Below are 19,686 nucleotides of genomic sequence, written 5' to 3' on the forward strand. Positions count from 1 at the left end.
AATTACGTCATCACGTTCTGAAAGATCGGATTTTTTGACAACTTAGTCCGACCGTGTGTATACAACAGTTTCGGACAAAATCCGACGGATTTGGTTGTCGAAATCTCCGACCGTGTGTACAGGGGCTTAGTGTATTGCAGTGCCACTGATTGGAATGCACTCAAACACACCTGCGTTGTAGTGTGCTGCAACACACAGTAGCATAATACCATGTGTTGCTGTGTAGTCCCAAAAAAGTTGTATTTATTTATTACAGGTACTTATATAGTGCCGTTAATTTACACAGTGCTTTCAATATTTATTATATATTCACATCAGTCCCTGCCCTCAAGGAGCATACAATCTAAAGTTCCTAACTCACATTCATACATACACATACTAGGGCCAATAGAGACAGGAGCTATTTAACCTACTAGCATATCTTTGGAGTGTGGGAGGAACCTGGAGTACCTGGAGGAGACCGATGCAGGCACAGGGAGAACATGTAAACTCTGTGCAGGTAGTGCCGTGGTTTGATTTCGAACCAATGACCCTATTGCTGCTAGGCAAAAGTGCTACTCACTATGCTGCAGTTCCCGGTATGCTTAAGCATGTTGATGTATCTTAAAATGCAAGGTGATGTGTTCTAATATGCATACATTACCTAATCTATGCTATGGGCAAATACGCACTTAGCAGTCTCCTCTCCAGTGTATATGCAGCCAGAGTGGCCAATACTGGAGGCAAACCATCTGTATCCAGGCTTGGTCAGAGCTGATGATCTCATGTATCGTTATGCCATATACAGTGCCTTGCGAAAGTATTCGGCCCCCTTGAACTTTTCAACCTTTTGCCACATTTCAGGCTTCAAACTTAAAGATATAAAAAAAAAATTTTGTGTGAAGAATCACCAACAAGTGGGACACAATTGTGAAGTGGAACGAAATCTATTGGATTTTTGAAACTTTTTTAACTAATAAAAAAATTAAAAGTGGGGCGTGCAAAATTATTCGGCCCCCTTGCGTTAATACTTTGTAGAGCCACCTTTTGCTGCGATTACAGCTGCAAGTCGCTTGGGGTATGTCTCTATCAGTTTTGCACATCGAGAGACTGAAATTCTTGCCCATTCTTCCTTGCAAAACAGCTCGAGCTCAGTGAGGTTGGATGGAGAGCGTTTGTGAACAGCAGTTTTCAGCTCTTTCCACAGATTCTCGATTGGATTCAGGTCTGGACTTTGACTTGGCCATTCTAACACCTGGATACGTTTATTTGTGAACCATTCCTTTGTAGATTTTGCTGTATGTTTGGGATCATTGTCTTGTTGGAAGATAAATCTCCGTCCCAGTTTCAGGTCTTTTGCAGACTCCAACAGGTTTTCATCCAGAATGGTCCGGTATTTGGCTGCATCCATCTTCCCCTCAATTTTAACCATCTTCCCTGTCCCTGCTGAAGAAAAGCAGGCCCATACCATGATGCTGCAACCACCATGTTTGACAGTGGGGATGGTGTGTTGAGGGTGATGAGCTGTGTTGCTTTTACGCCAAACATATCGTTTTGCATTGTGGGCAAAAAGTTGGATTTTGGTTTCATCTGACCAGAGCACCTTCTTCCACATGTTTGGTGTGTCTCCCAGGTGGCTTGTGGCAAACTTTAGACGACACTTTTTATGGATATCTTTGAGAAATGTCTTTCTTCTTGCCACTCTTCCATAAAGGCCAGATTTGTGCAGTGTACGACTGATTGTTGCCCTATGGACAGACTCTCCCACCTCAGCTGTAGTTCTCTGCAGTTCATCCAGAGTGATCATGGGCCTCTTGGCTGCATCTCTGATCAGTCTTCTCCTTGTCTGAGCTGAAAGTTTAGAGGGACGGCCAGGTCTTGGTAGATTTGCAGTGGTCTGATACTCCTTCCATTTCAAAATGATCGCTTGCACAGTGCTCCTTGGGATGTTTAAAGCTTGGGAAATCTTTTTGTATCCAAATCCGGCTTTAAACTTCTCCACAACAGTATTATGGACCTGCCTGGTGTGTTCCTTGGTCTTCATGATGCTCTCTGCGCTTTCAACAGAACCCTGAGACTATCACAGAGCAGGTGCATTTATACAGAGACTTGATTACACACAGGTGGATTCTATTTATCACCATCAGTCATTTAGGACAACATTGGATCATTCAGAGATCCTCGCTGAACTTCTGGAGTGATTTTGCTGCACTGAAAGTAAAGGGACCGAATAATTTTGCACGCACCACTTTTCCGTTTTTTATTTGCTAAAAAAGTTTAAAATATCCAATATATTTTGTTCCACTTCACAATTGTGTCCCACTTGTTGGTGATTCTTCACAAAAAATTTAAATTTTATATCTTTATGTTTGAAGCCTGAAATGTGGCAAAAGGTTGAAAAGTTCAAGGGGGCCGAATACTTTCGCAAGGCACTGTATGTGATCAGACTGTAAAAACTCACTGAACGCACATGAAAACTGATATGAAACTAATGTAAAAGTTTTCATGTATGGTGTGAACAAGCCCTAAAATAACTGTTACATGACACTAAAAATAGTTATCAGTAGTTGGTATCGGTAAGTACTTGAGAAATGTATGAGTACTCATACTCATATAAACCTAGAAGTTCCCCAGTTGTGGGAATTTATAGGCACTTCAAGCACATAACAGATAAATTGATAAAAACTGATATTTATTATGAATCCTCAGTCAAAGACAGGAAATGTGAAATATACATGATATCAGCAAACTGAAAATACACCAACTGAAACAGCAAGATGATGATACAATCTGGTATCCTCCACTGACGCGTTTCAGAGACTATGTGGCTCCTTCCTCAGGGGTATAAAAGGTAGCCTTGTAGTCGTTCATTGGTGTATCAAAGAACAATCCATGTTTGGTTTAAAAACAGAATCTCAGAACATTGTGCCTTTCCGCCCAACCTTGGAGGTAACATATGTTGTACTGGATAGAAGAGCCAATCGTAAAGAGGAGCAACCAAAAGGTGCTACACTCAACCTGAAAACACCAGGGGGCACTGAGGCCTGGCAAACATGGTTCTGCACCTATCGACCTGTAATGGAATGGCAGACCTCACATTGAGTAGTAATATGAGTATGGACTGGCTTTAGATAGCACAACTAAAATGATGTATGGGACCGATGTGAGTGTGCAATGCACAGTGATGGGGACAATTGTAGACACTCAGGTTGAACTGGATGGACTGGTGTCTTTATTCAACCTTACTAACTATGTAACTATGTGTCCTCCATAAAAGTGTTCAGCAGCATAAAATTATCGAGTACTCATACTTGGTTTTAAAAAAAACTGTTATCAGTGCATCCCTAATATCAGTGCAAGTCAGTTCTATAAATCAGTGGCTTCTTTCAGCTGAATTAGATAAATACCGTATTTATCGGGGTATAACATGCACCGGCGTATAACACGCACCCCAAGTTTAGGAGGGCATTTTAAGGAAAAAAGTTTTAGGAGGGAAGTTTAAGGAAAAAAAAACTTACATTTAAATGCCAGTCAATGCAGCCTTATCAGTGTGCATCTGCAGCCTTGTCCATCATTGCAGAATGATCAATGTCATTTGCAGCTTGGCCAGCGCCGTTTGCAGCCTTGCCGTGTTTAAATTTCCCGCCGCCGAGACAGACCGAGTGAGCGCCGACGAAAAAGACAGAGCCCACTTGCTCGGCTCCGCTTGTAGTCCGGCCTCCCTGCTGTTTCTCTAGCGAGCGCTGCCGAAAAAGACCGAGCCGTCTGTACTGTGTATTCAGCTGGGCACCGCTCGCAGTCCCGCCCAGTATGGGCGGGACTGCAAGCCGAGCCGAGCCGAGTACACAGTACAGTCGGCTCGGTCTTTTTCAGCAGCGCTCGCTAGAGAAACAGCAAGGAGGCGGGACTACGAGCGGAGCCGAGCAATCGGCTCGGTATTTTTCGGCGGCGCTCTGTATTTTTCGGCCGCGCTCTGTATTTTTGACTCGCAGACAGTAGGGATCGGCGTATAACACGCACCCACGACTTTCCCCCGATTTTAAGGGGGAAAAAGTGCGTGTTATATGCCGATAAATACGGTATGTAAAAACGGGGTCTAGAACAGTGTTTCTCAACTCCAGTCCTCAAGGCACCCAAACAGGTCATGTTTTCAGGATTTCCCTCAGATGAAATGGCTGTTGTAATTACTAAGGCAGTGGAACTGATCAAATCACATGTGCAAAGTAATGGAAATCCTGAAAACATGACCTGTTGGGGTGCCTTGAGGCCGGGAGTTGAGCAACACTGGTCTAGAGGTCTATCTTTTGCCTCAAAAGAACGCAAAATATTCACATGCAAAATGTTATATATTAAAGCTGAATGAAGGTCCTCCTGAACATAGTAAAGAAAAATAGTAGATAGATATGGGGTCACAACTGACCTCAGGATTGACTAACTAACCTGTGTAAAAAAAGATATATATATATATATATATATATATATATATATAAACTTCACCTATATTCAGTCCACTCTGGTCACATGATCCGCTGTGTCAGCCATTCTTCAGTCTAAGGCAGGATTTGTCCACATTAGAGCAATCGAATTAATCCCAAAGGGGAGATCTCCTCTTCTGAAAAGGCCTCTCCTTTCTCTGCTTGGATTTGGTTAAAATTTTAAAATGTACAAAGGGGTTGGTTTTTTAGCTCATACATATTATATTGCTATTGATCTCATATGCTTAAAAATAGTTTAGATATGAAGAAGTCCTGGCAGAAAATACAATTTTTTAATGTTGATTCTGCAACCATAAGTTTTAGTTTATTTCATAGTCTGCAGAGATTATATACAGCACTCTGGTTCAATAGATATAACCAGAGTTAATGTTGCTGGACTATGTAGGACTCTGTTTCCTCCATAAGATAGAAGCAGCGGATATGCTTATTGCTGGCTTTGAACTCAGACTGCAGAGTGCTGGGAAATGTAGTTTGGGCAGAGAGCGGAACCATTACTATTGCTGGGGAAAGAACCACTGTACCCAAGTGTATCTGGGAGCAGGAGGAGCAGACATAGGAGAGTGGTAGGGTTGCCTCCTGTCCGGGATTAACCTGGACAGGTCGGGTTTGGAATCATGCATCCGGGTTTCAGACTGTCTGAAACCAGGACACATTAATAAGACCGGACTATGGCTTCCCAACAGGGTTGCTGGCTGCAGGCATCTAAACCGAGACAGTCTGTTACACTCTCTTTCACACTGCCCAAAGCTAGCACTAACAATCCCCCCCCCCCAAACACACACACAGACGGGAGAGGAGAGAGGGCTTCATCTGCTCCTCTTCCCCCTACCCCTCTGTGTCTGCCCAGACTCCTTAGAAAAGGAAAGTGCAGGCCAGAAATTTGAAGTCCAGAAGCCTCAGATACATCTGGATGAGAGGTTCTGACTGCCAAGGGGAGAGTGAGCTCACCATCCATCCCTGTCTGTGACTGAAGTCTCCCCGCTTCTCTCTTCTGCCTCTGGGTGAGTACACTAAGGTAAATCAGGGTTTCCAGAGCACTGCTTACATCAGAGTTTCTCTTTACACCAGGGGCCACAGTGTTCCCCCTTACATCAGAGTCTTCTCCATACATCAGAGTTCACAGTGCTCTCCCTTAAATCAGGGTTCCCAGAGCATCCCTTATGTTAGAGTTCCCTTACATCAGAGTCTGCAGAGTCCCTCCTTACAGTGTAAGGGAACTCTGCAAGCTCAGATGTAAAAGGGGAACTCTGAAGATTCAGAGGTAAAAAGGGGAACTCTGCAGATTCAGAGGTAAAAAGGGGAACTCTGCAGATTCAGAGGTAAAAAGGGGAATTCTGCAGATTCAGAGGTAAAAAGGGGAACTCTGCAGATTCAGAGGTAAAAGGGGAACTCTGCAGATTCAGAGGTAAAAAGGGGAACTCTGCAGATTCAGAGGTAAAAGGGGAACTCTGCAGATTCAGAGGTAAAAAGGGGAACTCTGCAGATTCAGAGGTAAAAAGGGGAACTCTGCAGATTCAGAGGTAAAAGGGGAACTCTGCAGATTCAGAGGTAAAAAGGGGAACTCTGCAGATTCAGAGGTAAAAAGGGGAATTCTGCAGATTCAGAGGTAAAAAGGGGAACTCTGCAGATTCAGAGGTAAAAAGGGGAACTCTGCAGATTCAGAGGTAAAAAGGGGAATTCTACAGATTCAGAGGTAAAAGGGGAACTCTGCGGATTCAGAGGTAAAAAGAGGAACTCTGCAGATTCAGAGGTAAAAGGGGAACTCTGCAGATTCAGAGGTAAAAAGGGGAACTCTGCAGATTCAGAGGTAAAAAGGGGAACTCTGCAGATTCAGAGGTAAAAAGGGGAACTCTGCAGATTCAGAGGTAAAAAGGGGAACTCTGTGATAAACTTCATATGATTAGAAATGTTATTTAATTGCAAAATATATGTATGGTTTATACTATAGAAAAAATTGCTTTGCGTGGTTAAAATGTTCGGGTTTGATTTAAATAAAAGGTGGCAACCCTAGAGAGGGGTATACAAAAAAAGCCCAGGAAGCAAGTGGGCTAGTTGGAGATTGCAGCCAACCGGAGAGCTGCTAAGTGAGAAATGCTGTTCATGACTCGCTAGTGGAAAAGTAGACAATGGACTGATTATGTGCTGAGCGTTGTGGTATCCCTTTACAGACTGCTGGACTGAGCTAGACAAAGTCTGCTCTGTTATCCTCACCTGTACTAGACTGAGCCATCAACCCGTGATCCAGACAGCTTAAAGATAGCAAAGGGGGCCCCTCCATGTTCCTGGCTAGTGACTGAGGAGATCCCAGGGGAGAGCAGCAAGAGGGTCTTGGACCCTCAGTCATGCTGGAATACTGATATTGTTTATACTGTTCCTCTTGTAAGGAATGTGTGCTTTCTATCCAGCACACACATCTGCCCTGTATCTCTGCTCTTTTGCTGAACTAGGCCCAAATTGGCCTTTCTTATCTGCTTTGTCATCCAATTTGCTAACATTGTGTCATAAAGATCCCTTTCCATCTTTCAGCCCAGCCCACCGGGTGCAGGATTATAACTACTTACACCATAGAAATATCTTATTCATGCGCACCAACAATTCAAAGGCCCCAACTTAGCGGCAGAAATCCCTTTTTTCTCTACCATCTGTCTCTCCTTTTATGCTTAAGAATCTGTATAAATAAATGTTATATGATCATAGCAACAAGTCAAATGTTAGTTTCCTCCTTTCTGTGTTATTCAAAAAATATGACAGAAATGGCTTGTTATGGGCTGTAATTGGCACAAACATCTGTGCTTAACCACTTCAGCCCCGGACCATTTTGCTGGTCAAAGACCAGACCACTTTTTGCGATTCGGCACTGCGTCGCTTTAACTGACAATTGCGCTGGCATGCGACGTGGCTCCCAAACAAAATTGACGTCCTTTTTTTCCCACAAATAGAGCTTTCTTTTGATGGTATTTGATCACCCCTGCGGTTTTTATTTTTTGCGCTATAAACAAAAATAGAGCGACAATTGTGAAAAAAACACATTATTTTTTACTTTTTGTTATAATAAATATCCCCAAAAAATATATAAAAAACATTTTTTTCCCTCAGTTTAGGCCGATACGTAATCTTCTACATATTTTTGGTTAAAAAAATTACAATAAGCGATTATTGATTGGTTTGCGCAAAAGTTATAGCATTTACAAAATAGGGGATAGTTTTATGGCATTTTTATTAATAATTTTTTTTTTACTAGTAATGGCGGTGATCAGCGATTTTTATTGTGACTGCGACATTATGGCGGACACATCGGACATTTTTTACACATTTTTGGGACCACTGTCCTTTATACAGCAATCAGTGCTATACAAATGCAGTGATTCCTGTGTAAATGACACTGGCAGTGAAGGGGTTAACCAGTGGGTGGCAGTGTAGAGGTTAAGTGTTCCTAGGGGTGTGTTACTAACTGTTGGGGGGCTGGGCTTTCATTTAGTGAACACTGATCTCTGCTCCAATCACATGGAGCAGAGATCAGCATCACTTGTTGCTAGGCAGAACGGGGAGATGCTGTTTACAACGGCATTTCTCTGTTCAGCCGCCCCGTGAGACGATCGCGGGGTATGCCCGCGGCGATCGAGTCCGCGGGACCCGTGACGCGATGGCAGGGCGGCATTAAAGATTAGACGTACCTGTACGCCAATATGCCTGCCCGTGCCATTCTGCCGATGTACATCGGCGTGCGCCAGTCGGGAACTGGTTAAGTCTTTTTTTTCCCTAATGTATTTATAGTGTTTTTTTTATTATTTGAAATGATGGGGATACAAAAAGACATCCCTCTTCACTTACAGCCCAACTCTGGGAAATGTCCTCCCTTGCAATAGGGCTGTGCTAGCACTGCAATGATTAATTGCTCATTTAGCTCAGGGGATAGTAAACACAGTTTTTCTTATCTAATCCTCCTCTTCAAAAGAAAACATCTCCCCTCTATGATGGATCCAGCAGTGGACTATTCCTCAGCATCCTGACGTCCAGTGCAGAGCTATGGTCCCCACATCGGTCCTAATGATGTTGGAGACATCCAATCACTGGAGTGCAGGCTAGAAGAGGCAGCAGAGACTGGTCTTGCAGCACAGAGGAGAATCGGGTATGTAAAAACGGCTGTCCTAGACATAAAAGAGCATTCAACCCGTGCAGTCCGGGAGCAGCCCCAGGACTTTTCATTTTCCCAGAGTTCAGCTTAATTTGGTTGTAAAGTCTCTAAGTCTCATTCTATGCATTGAGGTGAAAAACCTTCTGTGCTGCAGTTGCCCCCCAGAGCCCCCCTTTTTCTTACCTGAACCCAATCGTTCCAGTGTTGAGCACGAGCCCAGTGGCTCCAGCAGTCCTCATTGGAGAGATTGATAGCAGCGGGAGCCATTGGCTCCCATTGCTGTCAATCAAATCCAGTGACACGGGAGCAGGGGTCAGGGCTGAGTCTGTCTGTGTAAATGGACGCAGCAGCGGGACTCATGAGAACGCTCGCACGGTTGCCACCATGGAAAGCGGCTCTTTGTGGGGGCACACGATGAAGAGGAGGGGCCAGGAGAGCCGCCAGGGCTCCCCAGAAGAAGAGGATTTTTGGATGCATTTCTGCATGGGCATTTTTGATACCTTTTTGATGCATTCTCGTGCGGTTTTTCTCTTCTTTTTTCCTTCATCTCTATTTCAGGACATGTTCGTTCCAGTGCATTTTGCCGTGTTGCAGAAATTTTATATACAGAAAAAAAATGCAACATGTGCTACTTTTCTTGACTGCAATGGAATGCATTGCGTTGGCGTGAGCCTGGGACATTGGAATCCATGTTAAACACTGTCCGTGCATTTTTGATGCAGAATAAAAATGCTCTGTATTGCACTTGGTGCAATTTCAGGTGCAACTTGCATAGACATCTGTGCATGAAGCCGCAAGTAGGGATGAGCTCAGGCGTGTTCGCATGGAACATGTGCAGAGCCCGCCAGGAAGTTGGCGCAGCGTTGCGCTAATCACAGGCAGTGAGACATTGCCCGATCTCTGCAGCCGCACATTGCAATGTCTCACTACCTGTGATTAGCGCAGCGCTGCACCGACTTCCTGGCGGGCTCTGCACGTGCTCCATGCGAACACGCCTGAGCTCATCCCTAGCCGCAAGTTGCACCTGAAGTTGTGATGACATGCAGCTTTAAAATCATTAAATTTCAGATGAAGTCATGCAATTTCAAAGCCGCATTCAATGCGAACGAGGCTAACGCCCTGTACACACGTCGGTCGGACATTCCGACTACAAAATCCGTCAGATTTTTTCCGACGTATTTTGGCCGAAACTTGTCTTGCATACACACGGTCGCACAAAGTGGTGTAGTGGTTAGCACTTTCACCTAGCAGCAACACAACACTATCTGCCTGGAGTTTGCATGTTCTCCCTGTGCCTGTGTGGGTTTCCTCCGGGTACTCCGGTTTCCTCCCACACTCCAAAGACATGCTGGTAGGTTAATTAGACCCTGTCCAAAAAAATTGGCCATAATATGTGTATGTCAATGTTGTAAGTGTGTTGGGACTCTACAGGTTGAGGACCGCATAAATACCGTATATACTCGAGTATAGGCCGACCCGAATATAAGCCGAGGCCCCCAATTTACCCCCAAAAAAACTGGCAAACTTATTGACTCGTGTATAAGCCGAGGGTGAGACATGCCTGTCCATCCCTGTGTGTGTGTCCGTCCATCCCTGTGTGTCCGTCCATCCCTGTGTGTCCGTCCATCCCTGTGTGTCCGTCCATCCATCCCTGTGTGTGTGTGTGTCCATCCATCCATCCATCCCTGTGTGTGTGTGTCTCCATCCATCCATCCATCCATCCCTGTGTGTGTGTGTCTCCATCCATCCATCCCTGTGTGTGTCTCCATCCATCCATCCATCCCTGTGTGTGTGTGTGTATCCATCCATCCCTGTGTGTGTGTGTGTGTCTCCATCCATCCATCCGTGTGTGTGTGTGTGTGTGTGTGTGTGTGTGTGTCCAGCCTACCTGTGTCCCGAGCCTTTGTCCCGAGCCTCCGTCCCGTGCCTTGCCTCCTTGCCTCCGTCCCGTGCCGTGCCTTGCCTCCGTCCCGTGTCGTGCCGTGCCTTGCCTCCGTCCCGTCCCGTCCCGTGCCGTGCCTTGCCTTGCCTCCGTCCCGTGCCCTCTTCGTCGGCGCCTCGGCGGCCATTGTAAAATTCAAAAGCCGCGCCTCCGCCTTCGCCTGTGATAGGCGGAACACTGAATTTCCCAGCAGCCTGTGTTCCGCCTATCACGGACATCGTATCATCCTCGTCCGTAGTACGAGGATGATACGATGTCCGTGATAGGCGGAACACAGGCTGCTGGGAAATTCAGTGTTCCGCCTATCACAGGCGAAGGCGGAGCCGGAGGCGCGGCTTTTGAATTATAGAATGGCCGCTGTCTGTCTGCTCGACACGCTGATCGAGCGGGCAGACAGCGATGACTCGAGTATAAGCCGAGGGGGGCACTTTCAGCCTCAAAAAAGAGGCTGAAAATCTCGGCTTATACTCGAGTATATACGGTAGCTGCAGATGGACACCGGTGGCAAGAAAAGCGCCCTGAGGCGATTCAGTTCGTAAAGGTAGCACTATACAAGTCATTCATTCATTCAAAGTTGTCAGAAAATCCGATCGTTCAGATTGCGGCGATGTACAACATGTACAACGGGACTATAAAGAGGGCAGTAGCCAATAGCTTTCGCCTCGTAATTTATTCTGAGCATGCGTGGCACTTTGTCCGTCGGAATCGTCTACACACGATCGAAAAATTTAAACGATCGGAAAAACTTTAGATCCTGCTCTCAAACTTTGTTTGTCGGAAATTTCCGACGGAAAAAGTCAGACAACAAGATCCGATCGCACATTTTCAGTCGGAAAGCCCGACCGTGTGTACGGGGCATAAGAGTTCTAAAAACTGAATCTTCAAGTATGACATTGCTATGTTCAATACAGCTTAGCATAGCCATACCAAGAGCTGCCCTGTACAAATGCTGGGAAACAAACACAAAGAACCTAATGCACACATACTGTGTATGTCCAGCACACCTTCCAGATAAGCAAAACCAAGAATAAACAAGCTCACTCTGCTATTCCACATGCACACAAGTGGTACTCCCAGATATTTACAATTTGGAGCATTCTAGCATCCCTTTAGATGGGCATCCTAATCATTCCTATCTACTTATATTGAACCAAGAACGCTACTTTGAAATAACTATTTGCTAAAAACCTCTGAAATAGAAATGCAGTATGTATCCTGGACAGGGGAAATCATATGATGGGTTTGCATGATTTATTTCTTGCTTCCAATATTGAGACAATTGACAAAGGCTGTTGCAGGCCGGGAAATTCAGCGATCTCAATATATCTGCCTAATTAGCACTTTCTATGCCTAAATAATAAAAGTGGTGCATGGTAATTCATTTGTTTGTCGAATCATGGCGCTGGGTCATCAGATTCAAGCATACCTTCTCTGGTGTATACTGAAATTTTGTCCCAACTTTGTCTTAAGTGGGAGTCGTTTTTTTTTTTTTTTTTTTTTTTTTAAAAGCCAGCAGCTACAAATACTGCAGCTGCTGACTTTTAAAATAATGACATATACCCGCCCAGCGCGCCCACGATGTCGGCACATCTCTCGATCGTCTCTCGGGTGCTGCCGCCGCCATCTTGGGTATGGGAATCAGGAAGTGGAGCCTTTCGGCTTCATTTCCTGGTTCCCTACTGCGCATGTGCGAGTCGCGCTGCACAATAAGGATGGTCCCCGCTGTCTCTGGGATCCGTGTGTTTCCCAGCAGGCAGCGGGTGACCTTCGGAAAGGGGCGTAGATTCTGCGGAAAGGGGCGTACCTTCTGCAGAATCTACGCCGGAAGTGGGTGCAGATACCTGTACTGTACAGGTACCTGCACCCCCCTCCCCCCCTGAAAGGTGCCAATTGTGGCGCCGGAGGGGGGGAGGGTTTCAATGAGCGGAAGCTCCACTTTAGGGTGGACCTCCGCTTTAAAGTGGTTGTAAACCCTTACAACCAACTTTGACCTACAGGTAAGCCTAGATTAAGGCTTACCTGTAGGTCCAAGAAATATCTCCTAAACCTACACGGTTTAGGAGATATTTGCCGAAAGACAGGCACCGATGTCTACGGCGCATGCGCCGCGGACAGCGGGGCGCAGGCGCGCTAAGCGCGCCTCTGTCAATGGCGATATGCCGCGAGTGGCGGCTCCCGTGCGCATGCGCGGGAGTGACGTCATCGTGGCTCCGACGAATGACAGCTGCGGAGCAGCGAGACCCACCGAGAAGATGGATGCTCCGGACTACAGGGGACAGTGGTGACTTTGCTGGCTCCTGTGTCAGGTAAGTGACACATAATGGACTACTATGCGATGCATAGTAGTCCATTATGCTTTACCTTTGCAGGGAATCAAAGAGGAAGTAAACTCATCAGGGTTTACTTCCTCTTTAAGTGCACCCCAGCCAATCAGCTTTTATTTAGTCATTATCTAAGCTGTGTGATCATGAAAAGAAATTGGTTGTTGTGGGTAGGGGACCAGCTGAGATAGAAGTTATTGCAAAGACCTTTCATTAATTCCTCCCTGATACGTTTTGGATAGTTGCAATCAATGGCTACTATATGTAGCGCCGGCTCCTGACGAGCATGCGCTATATGTTTTTGAGAATTTATATTCCTGAAAACACAGCTGGGTTTTAGGGCTAATTTTGCTAAATTATGGTTTCAGTACCAGTCTGGCTGGATCGCACTGAGTTCTCCTGGGCTGCAGGTGTCGCTGTCACCGCTGGCAAGTGGTAGAACGCAGTCTAGCTGGGTGTATTGAGTGCCACGTTTCTCGGAAACCAGCCCAGTGGGAGTGTTCTCCTACTGTGCACTCTGGGAGGTGGTATTTAAGGTACTTAAATGTGCTTCAGGGTTCAGAGCCAGAAGATATTTTCTGTCTGTTTGGTCCTGGTCCTCCTGACCAGCCCCCATGGCCCTCCTGGCCTGGGCTGCGAATCCATGCAATTCCAAGTCTCGGGGCTGAATAGCCGGAGGCGAAGTAACTGCAGGGACAGGTCTGACTGGATATCGAGGCCTGAGGATTCAAAGGTGGTCTGGTGCCGTCTCATCTAAGGAGAGGCCCAGCAACTGGAGAAGCATCCAGGGGAAGCCATGCACAAGGCTGGTTTCTCTGAAGGAGCCTGGAGGCTCAGTTGAAGGACACTTCATGGACTCACACTTATACGGTATTGCCGGACCAGCTGAGAGATACTGGTACCGTATGATTGTTCTCTAAATATGTCCCTCGGTTACGTTCAAGTCTGTGGCAGAGACTTTTCTCAAGTAATTCACATCCAAGTCTGTGGCAGAGATTTTGCTTTACTTAGCATCCTACCCTACCCTACCCAAAAAATTTCTTAGGGCCCCCCTCTCCCCATGCAATTTCGCTCTCCACCTTCTCTGAGACATACAATAAATAGCAGCTAGACTTAAAATCGGTTTACTGTATCAGATCAGGCAGTAATTGCGATTGGTTGCCAGAGGTTACAGCAGATCATTACTGCTTACTGACTGGTTGCTAGAGGTTACAGCACACATTATGGCTCACTGATTAGTTGCTAGAGGTTACAGCACATGATTTCTGCTTGTTGATTGGCTGCTAGAGATTACTGTACAGTAATACTGCTCACTAGGTGCTGTAGGTTACAGCACATCATCTCCTCACTGCAGGGGGGGCATGATATACATATGAATGCTGCCTTATTTACATATCAACGCCGTTGGCCTCAGCTATTTACATATGCATGTCACTTCTATTTACATATGAATGCCGGTTATTTACATGTAAACACAGGGTCTGCAGGTGAGTCATCTGTACACAACAATAGGTCAGAGCTGGGCAGCATTAGTAGCAGCAATTCACACTGAGATATCAGGACACAGCACAGGACTAAAACCTCAAGGAACAAGGGAATGTAAACCAGGATAGTTGGCAAGTATGAGGCAGCTGCTTTGGGCCCCACAACAATGACAGGGCCCAGGGCAGCTGCCCCTTTTGCCCTGCCTTAAAGATGGCCCTGATCCTACCGGCTGCTAGGCCACATGGTCGGATGTTGCCTTAAAACAGTTAATTTGCATGTTTGTTGTCAAAAAGTCTGGTTGTGTGTGTATGGGCCTTTAGGGTATACAAAACTTTGCAGCATACAAGCTGCCATGTAAAGCCTCATACACATGATCGGACTTTGTACAAACGTTCCTGTGGATGTTTGTACAAAGGGCGTTGGCCGTGAACTTGTATTGCATACACACGGCAGGACTTTTTCAGCCAACTTTCACCAAATCACGTGATTTTTCTGCTCTTTACCGCCACCTTTACCGTCAACTTCTGTATTGTTGTCTGATCTTTTGCATTGGTTCTGAGCCTGCGTGTTTGTACTTTGTACAAAAGTCCTATGGTTTTCTGTACACACGATCGGACTTTGCGCCATCGGACTTTTGTTGCCAGAAAGTTTGTCCGTTCGCACAGCCAACAGAAGTCTGATGAAAACCGAAAAAGTTTATCCGATGGAGCGTACACACGGTCGGATGTTGCCTTAAAACAGCTAATTTGCATGTTTGTTGTCAAAAAGTCCGATCGTGTGTATGGGCCTTAACAAGCATATAAAATTCAAAAAGAAAAATGAAAGAAAGCAAATATAACAGTACAATAGTACCCTCATCAAGTTTGCCAGTGCTTTAATCCCCCCTGACTTTCTGTATCTAAAGGCCCGTACACACGATCAGACTTTTTGACAACAAACATGCAAATTAGCTGTTTAGGAGCAACATCCGACTGTGTGTACGCTCCATCGGACAAACTTTTTCGTTTTTTATCGGAACTTTTGTTGGCTGTGCGAACGGACAAACTTTCTGGCAACAAAAGTCTGATGAAGCAAAGTCCGATCGTGTGTACAGAAAACCATAGGACTTTTGTACAAAGTACAAACACGCATGCTCAGAGCCAATGCAAAAGATCAGACAACAATACAGAAGTTGACCAAAGGTGGCGGTAAAGAGCAGAAAAAACACATGATTTGGTGAAAGTTGGCTGAAAAAGTCCTGCCGTGTGTATGCAATACAAGTTCACGGCCAACGCCCTTTGTACAAAAATCCAAGGGAAAGTTTGTACAAAGTCCTATCGTGTGTATGAGGCTTTAAGCACACTATTCGATTTTCTGCAGATTTTTGTCTTCAGATTTACCAAAATCATATAATATGAGGTCAAACCTTTATGCCCTGTACACACGATCAGATTTTCTGACAACAAATGTTGGATGTGAGCTTGTTGGCGGAAAGTCCGACCGTGTGTATGCTCCATCGAACATTTGTTGGCGGACTTTCCAGCCAGCAAATGTTGGCTAGCAGGTTCTCAAATTTTCTGCCAACAAATGTTTGTTGTCGGATTTTCTGATCGTGTGTACACAAGTCCGTCGGACAAAAGTCCATGCATGGTCGGATCCAAGTACAAGCTGCAGATATAACTAGTGATCGTAACGAGATATCACGTACGTCTTGTACGTCACTACGTTCATAATTGTTGGCCAACATTTGTGTGACCGTGTGTATGCAAGACAAGTTTGAGCCAACATCCTTCGAACAAAAATCCACAGTTTTGTTGTCGGAAAGTCCGATGGTGTGTACGGGGCATAAGAGTTTCAATTTGTATGCAATCAGGCAGGCCCTTGCACTACATGGTTTTGGTAAATCTGAAGACAAAAATCTGCAGAAAATCTAATAGTGTGTGTACATAGTATCTATGTTTTTTAAGCCTCGTACACACGTTCGGATTTTCGGCAGAGAATTGTGTGATGACAGACTGTTTGCCTAAAATCCGATCGTTAGTGCGCTCCTTCAAACAATTGTTGTCCAACTTTCTGCCAACTAATGTTGGTTAGCAGGCTAGTATATTTTCAGCAGACAATGGTCTGTTGTCAGATTTTCGTATCGTGTGTACACAAGTCCATCACACAAAAGTCCAAAGTACAAACACGCATGCTCGGAATCAATGCTCACTAAACACGATTTGTATAGCAGAAGGTGCCCAAAGGGTGGCGCTCAAGAGCTGAAATTCCACGTGGCACGTCACTGCGTTCATGTTTGTTGGCCGGCAATTGTGTACTGTTAGTATGCAAGACAAAATACAGGCACACGCCCTTCAGACAAAAGTGTGACGCTGTGTTGGTAGGGTTGCCACCTCATTCCTTTAAATCTGAACACATATGAATAACACAGGTTCTGAGGCTAATTTAATGCAGATAAAGCACCAAGTGAGTTTATTAACCACCTTAATCAGCTACAGAACCCGTGTAATTCATATGTGTTTGGTTTTAAAGCGATGAGGTGGCAACCCTATCTGCTGGCCAACAATCCGATCGTGTGTGAGAGGCCAGGTCGGAATTTCAGCCAGCAAAAGATCAATGAGAGCTTTTCGTTGGAAAATGCCATCATGTGTATGCTCTATCGGAAATTTTCAGACGGAAAAAGTTTCTATCGGAAATTCCGATCGTGTGTATGCAATTCCGAAGCGCAAAAAAAACACGAATGCTCAGATTCAACTATGAGATGGAAGCTATTGGCTACTTCCTTTTTCTAGTCCCGCCGTACGTGTTGTACCGTGTTCTTGGCGGTCGGAATTTGGTGTGACCGTCTAGTCCCGCCGTACTGTGTTCTTGACGGTCGGAATTTAGTGTGACCGTCTAGTCCTGTTGTACCGCGTTCTTGATGGTCGGAATTTAGTGTGACCGTCTAGTCTCGTCGTACCGCGTTCTTGACGGTCGGAATTTAGGGTGACCATCTAGTCCCGCCGTACTGTGTTCTTGACGGTCGGAATTTAGTGTGACCGTCTATTCCCGTCGTACCATTTTCTTGACGGTTGGAATTTAGTGTGACCGTCTAGTCCCATCGTACCGCGTTCTTGACGGTGGGAATTTAGTGTGACCGTCTAGTCACGTCATACCGCGTTCTTGACGGTCGGAATTTGGTGTGACCGTCTAGTCCCATCGTACCGCGTTCTTGATGGTCGGAATTTAGTGTGACCGTCTATTCCCGTCGTACAGCGTTCTTGACGGTCGGAATTTAGTGTGACCGTCTATTCCCGTCGTACAGCGTTCTTGACGGTCGGAATTTAGTGTGACCGTCTATTCCCGTCGCACTGTGTTCTTAACGGTCGGAATTTAGTGTGACCGTCTATTCCCGTCGTACCGTGTTCTTGATGGTCGGAATTTAGTGTGACCGTCTAGTCCCGTCGCACCGCGTTCTTGACGGTCGGAATTTAGGGTGACCATCTAGTCTCGTCGTACCGCGTTCTTGACGCTCGGAATTTAGGGTGACCATGTAGTCCCACCGTACCGTGTTCTTGACAGTTGGAATTTAGTGTGACCGTCTATTCCCGTCGTACCGTGTTCTTGATGGTCGGAATTTAGTGTGACCGTCTAGTCCCGTCGCACCGCGTTCTTGGCGGTCGGAATTTAGTGTGACCATCTAGTCCCGTCGTACCGCGTTCTTGACGGTCGGAATTTAGGGTGACCATCTAGTCTCGTCGTACCGCGTTCTTGACGCTCGGAATTTAGGGTGACCATGTAGTCCCACCGTACCGTGTTCTTGACAGTTGGAATGTAGTGTGACCGTCTAGTCCCGTCGTACTGTGTTCTTGACGGTTGGAATGTAGTGTGACCGTCTAGTCCCGTCGTACCGCGTTCTTGGCGGTCGGAATTTAGTGTGACCGTCTAGTCCCGCCGTACCGCGTTCTTGGCGGTCGGAATTTGGTGTGACCGTCTAGTCCCGTCGTACCACGTTCTTGATGGTTGGAATTTGGTGTGACCCTGTGCATGCAAGACAGCTTGAGCGAAATCCCGTCGGAGTTCCGTTGGGAAAACCATCAGAGTTTTTTCCGACCATCATTGCGATTGTGTGTACGCGGCATCAGACTGCTGGGCTGTACACGGCAGGGCTTCACTAGCCCAGCTCCTGGGAAATGGACAGCAGTCCTCCCCTGCCTGTGAAGGATGGTGACCGGGGAATGCAGGATTTCCTATCCTAGGACAGTCTCTGCAAAGCTCGGTGTGCACAGTACCAGCCTGCGCCCTCTAGCGGCCAACAGGCAGAACAACGCCCCGTGCACAGTGAAGGGGGCGCTGGGGATGCCTCATTGAACAGAACAGCGGCATTAGCTGTCAGTCAGCGAGCTGTTTTCTGCGCTTGCGCAGTGTGCCTCGGCAGGACAGTTGTGTTGTCATAATGGCCAGCATTAGTATGGGACTATGCATGGAGAAGAGGCTGTAGCATTGAAGCGGCTTTCCTTTTCTAGTCCTTATGGATGCTCTGAGCAGCAGGAAGCACCTCTGCATTGTGACATCAGGATCCTTCGTGTTGTTTTGCTGCCAAGTAGCAGGACAGTGACCCTGCAGCATGCTGACCCAGCAGCGGGCACAGCGCACCGACATCCCAGCTGCAGATTCTACGGGTGAGTGCCCACTGACACTGATAGGTACCCCCCCCCCCCCACCCCACCACCTGGCACTGCATGGGTTACAGGCACAGAGTGTCATCTGCAGGGGGGGGGGGAGGGGAGGGGGGTGACATCACAAGCACCCTTTCCTTGCTGCACTAAACAATGGAGCTGTCATGGTAGAAGTTGCTTTAGGATTCCCCTATTAGATTGGTAAACAAGGAAGGATGGAAGCTTGGTGGTGATGATGATGATGATGATGATGATGGGGGGCACCTATCCCATATTACCCTTCTCACATTCATCTATTGGGGTGATTGTAGAATCTATACATAATTATATATATACTATAATATAATATAATATAATAGAGATGATGATCACTAATCCAGCATCTGCATAGTGTGTTCAAGGGAGAAAGTAGGAATATACATGGTGGTGTATAGAAGGATGGTAAAAAAATATGATAGATAGATAATAGATTGATAATAGATAGATAATATGATAGATAGATAGATAGATAGATAGATATGATATATATATATATTACCATCCTTCTATACACCACCATGTGTATGTATATATATATATATATATATCTCTATAATCTAGATGTCTGCCAACACTGTGATGGCTGATTATATTACCAATGAATGTATTTCTGGACATGGTGTGTGGCGTTAGGCGGTGATCTTTATGTTTA

At 45.9% G+C, this 19,686-nt stretch overlaps 1 protein-coding gene across 2 annotated transcripts in view; it reads left to right on the forward strand.

The window, feature by feature from the left end:
• The first annotated feature begins 18,723 nt into the window (after window positions 1–18,723).
• Window positions 18,724–19,686, forward strand: part of TMEM255A (transmembrane protein 255A) — a 111,823-nt gene continuing 110,860 nt past the window's right edge. Inside the window, exon 1 of one of the 2 annotated variants that reach the window (XM_077477978.1) lies at window positions 18,724–18,998. In XM_077477978.1, coding sequence (XP_077334104.1) covers window positions 18,944–18,998 — 55 coding nt within the window. In that variant the 5' untranslated portion in view covers window positions 18,724–18,943. The remainder of the gene's footprint in view (window positions 18,999–19,686) is intronic. The other variant, XM_077477897.1, reaches the window with a different exon arrangement.

This window comes from Lithobates pipiens, unplaced genomic scaffold, assembly GCF_037356315.1.
Source record: "Lithobates pipiens isolate NorthernLeopardFrog02 unplaced genomic scaffold, aLitPip1_a1.2 Scaffold_1, whole genome shotgun sequence".
Lineage (NCBI taxonomy): Eukaryota > Metazoa > Chordata > Amphibia > Anura > Ranidae > Lithobates > Lithobates pipiens.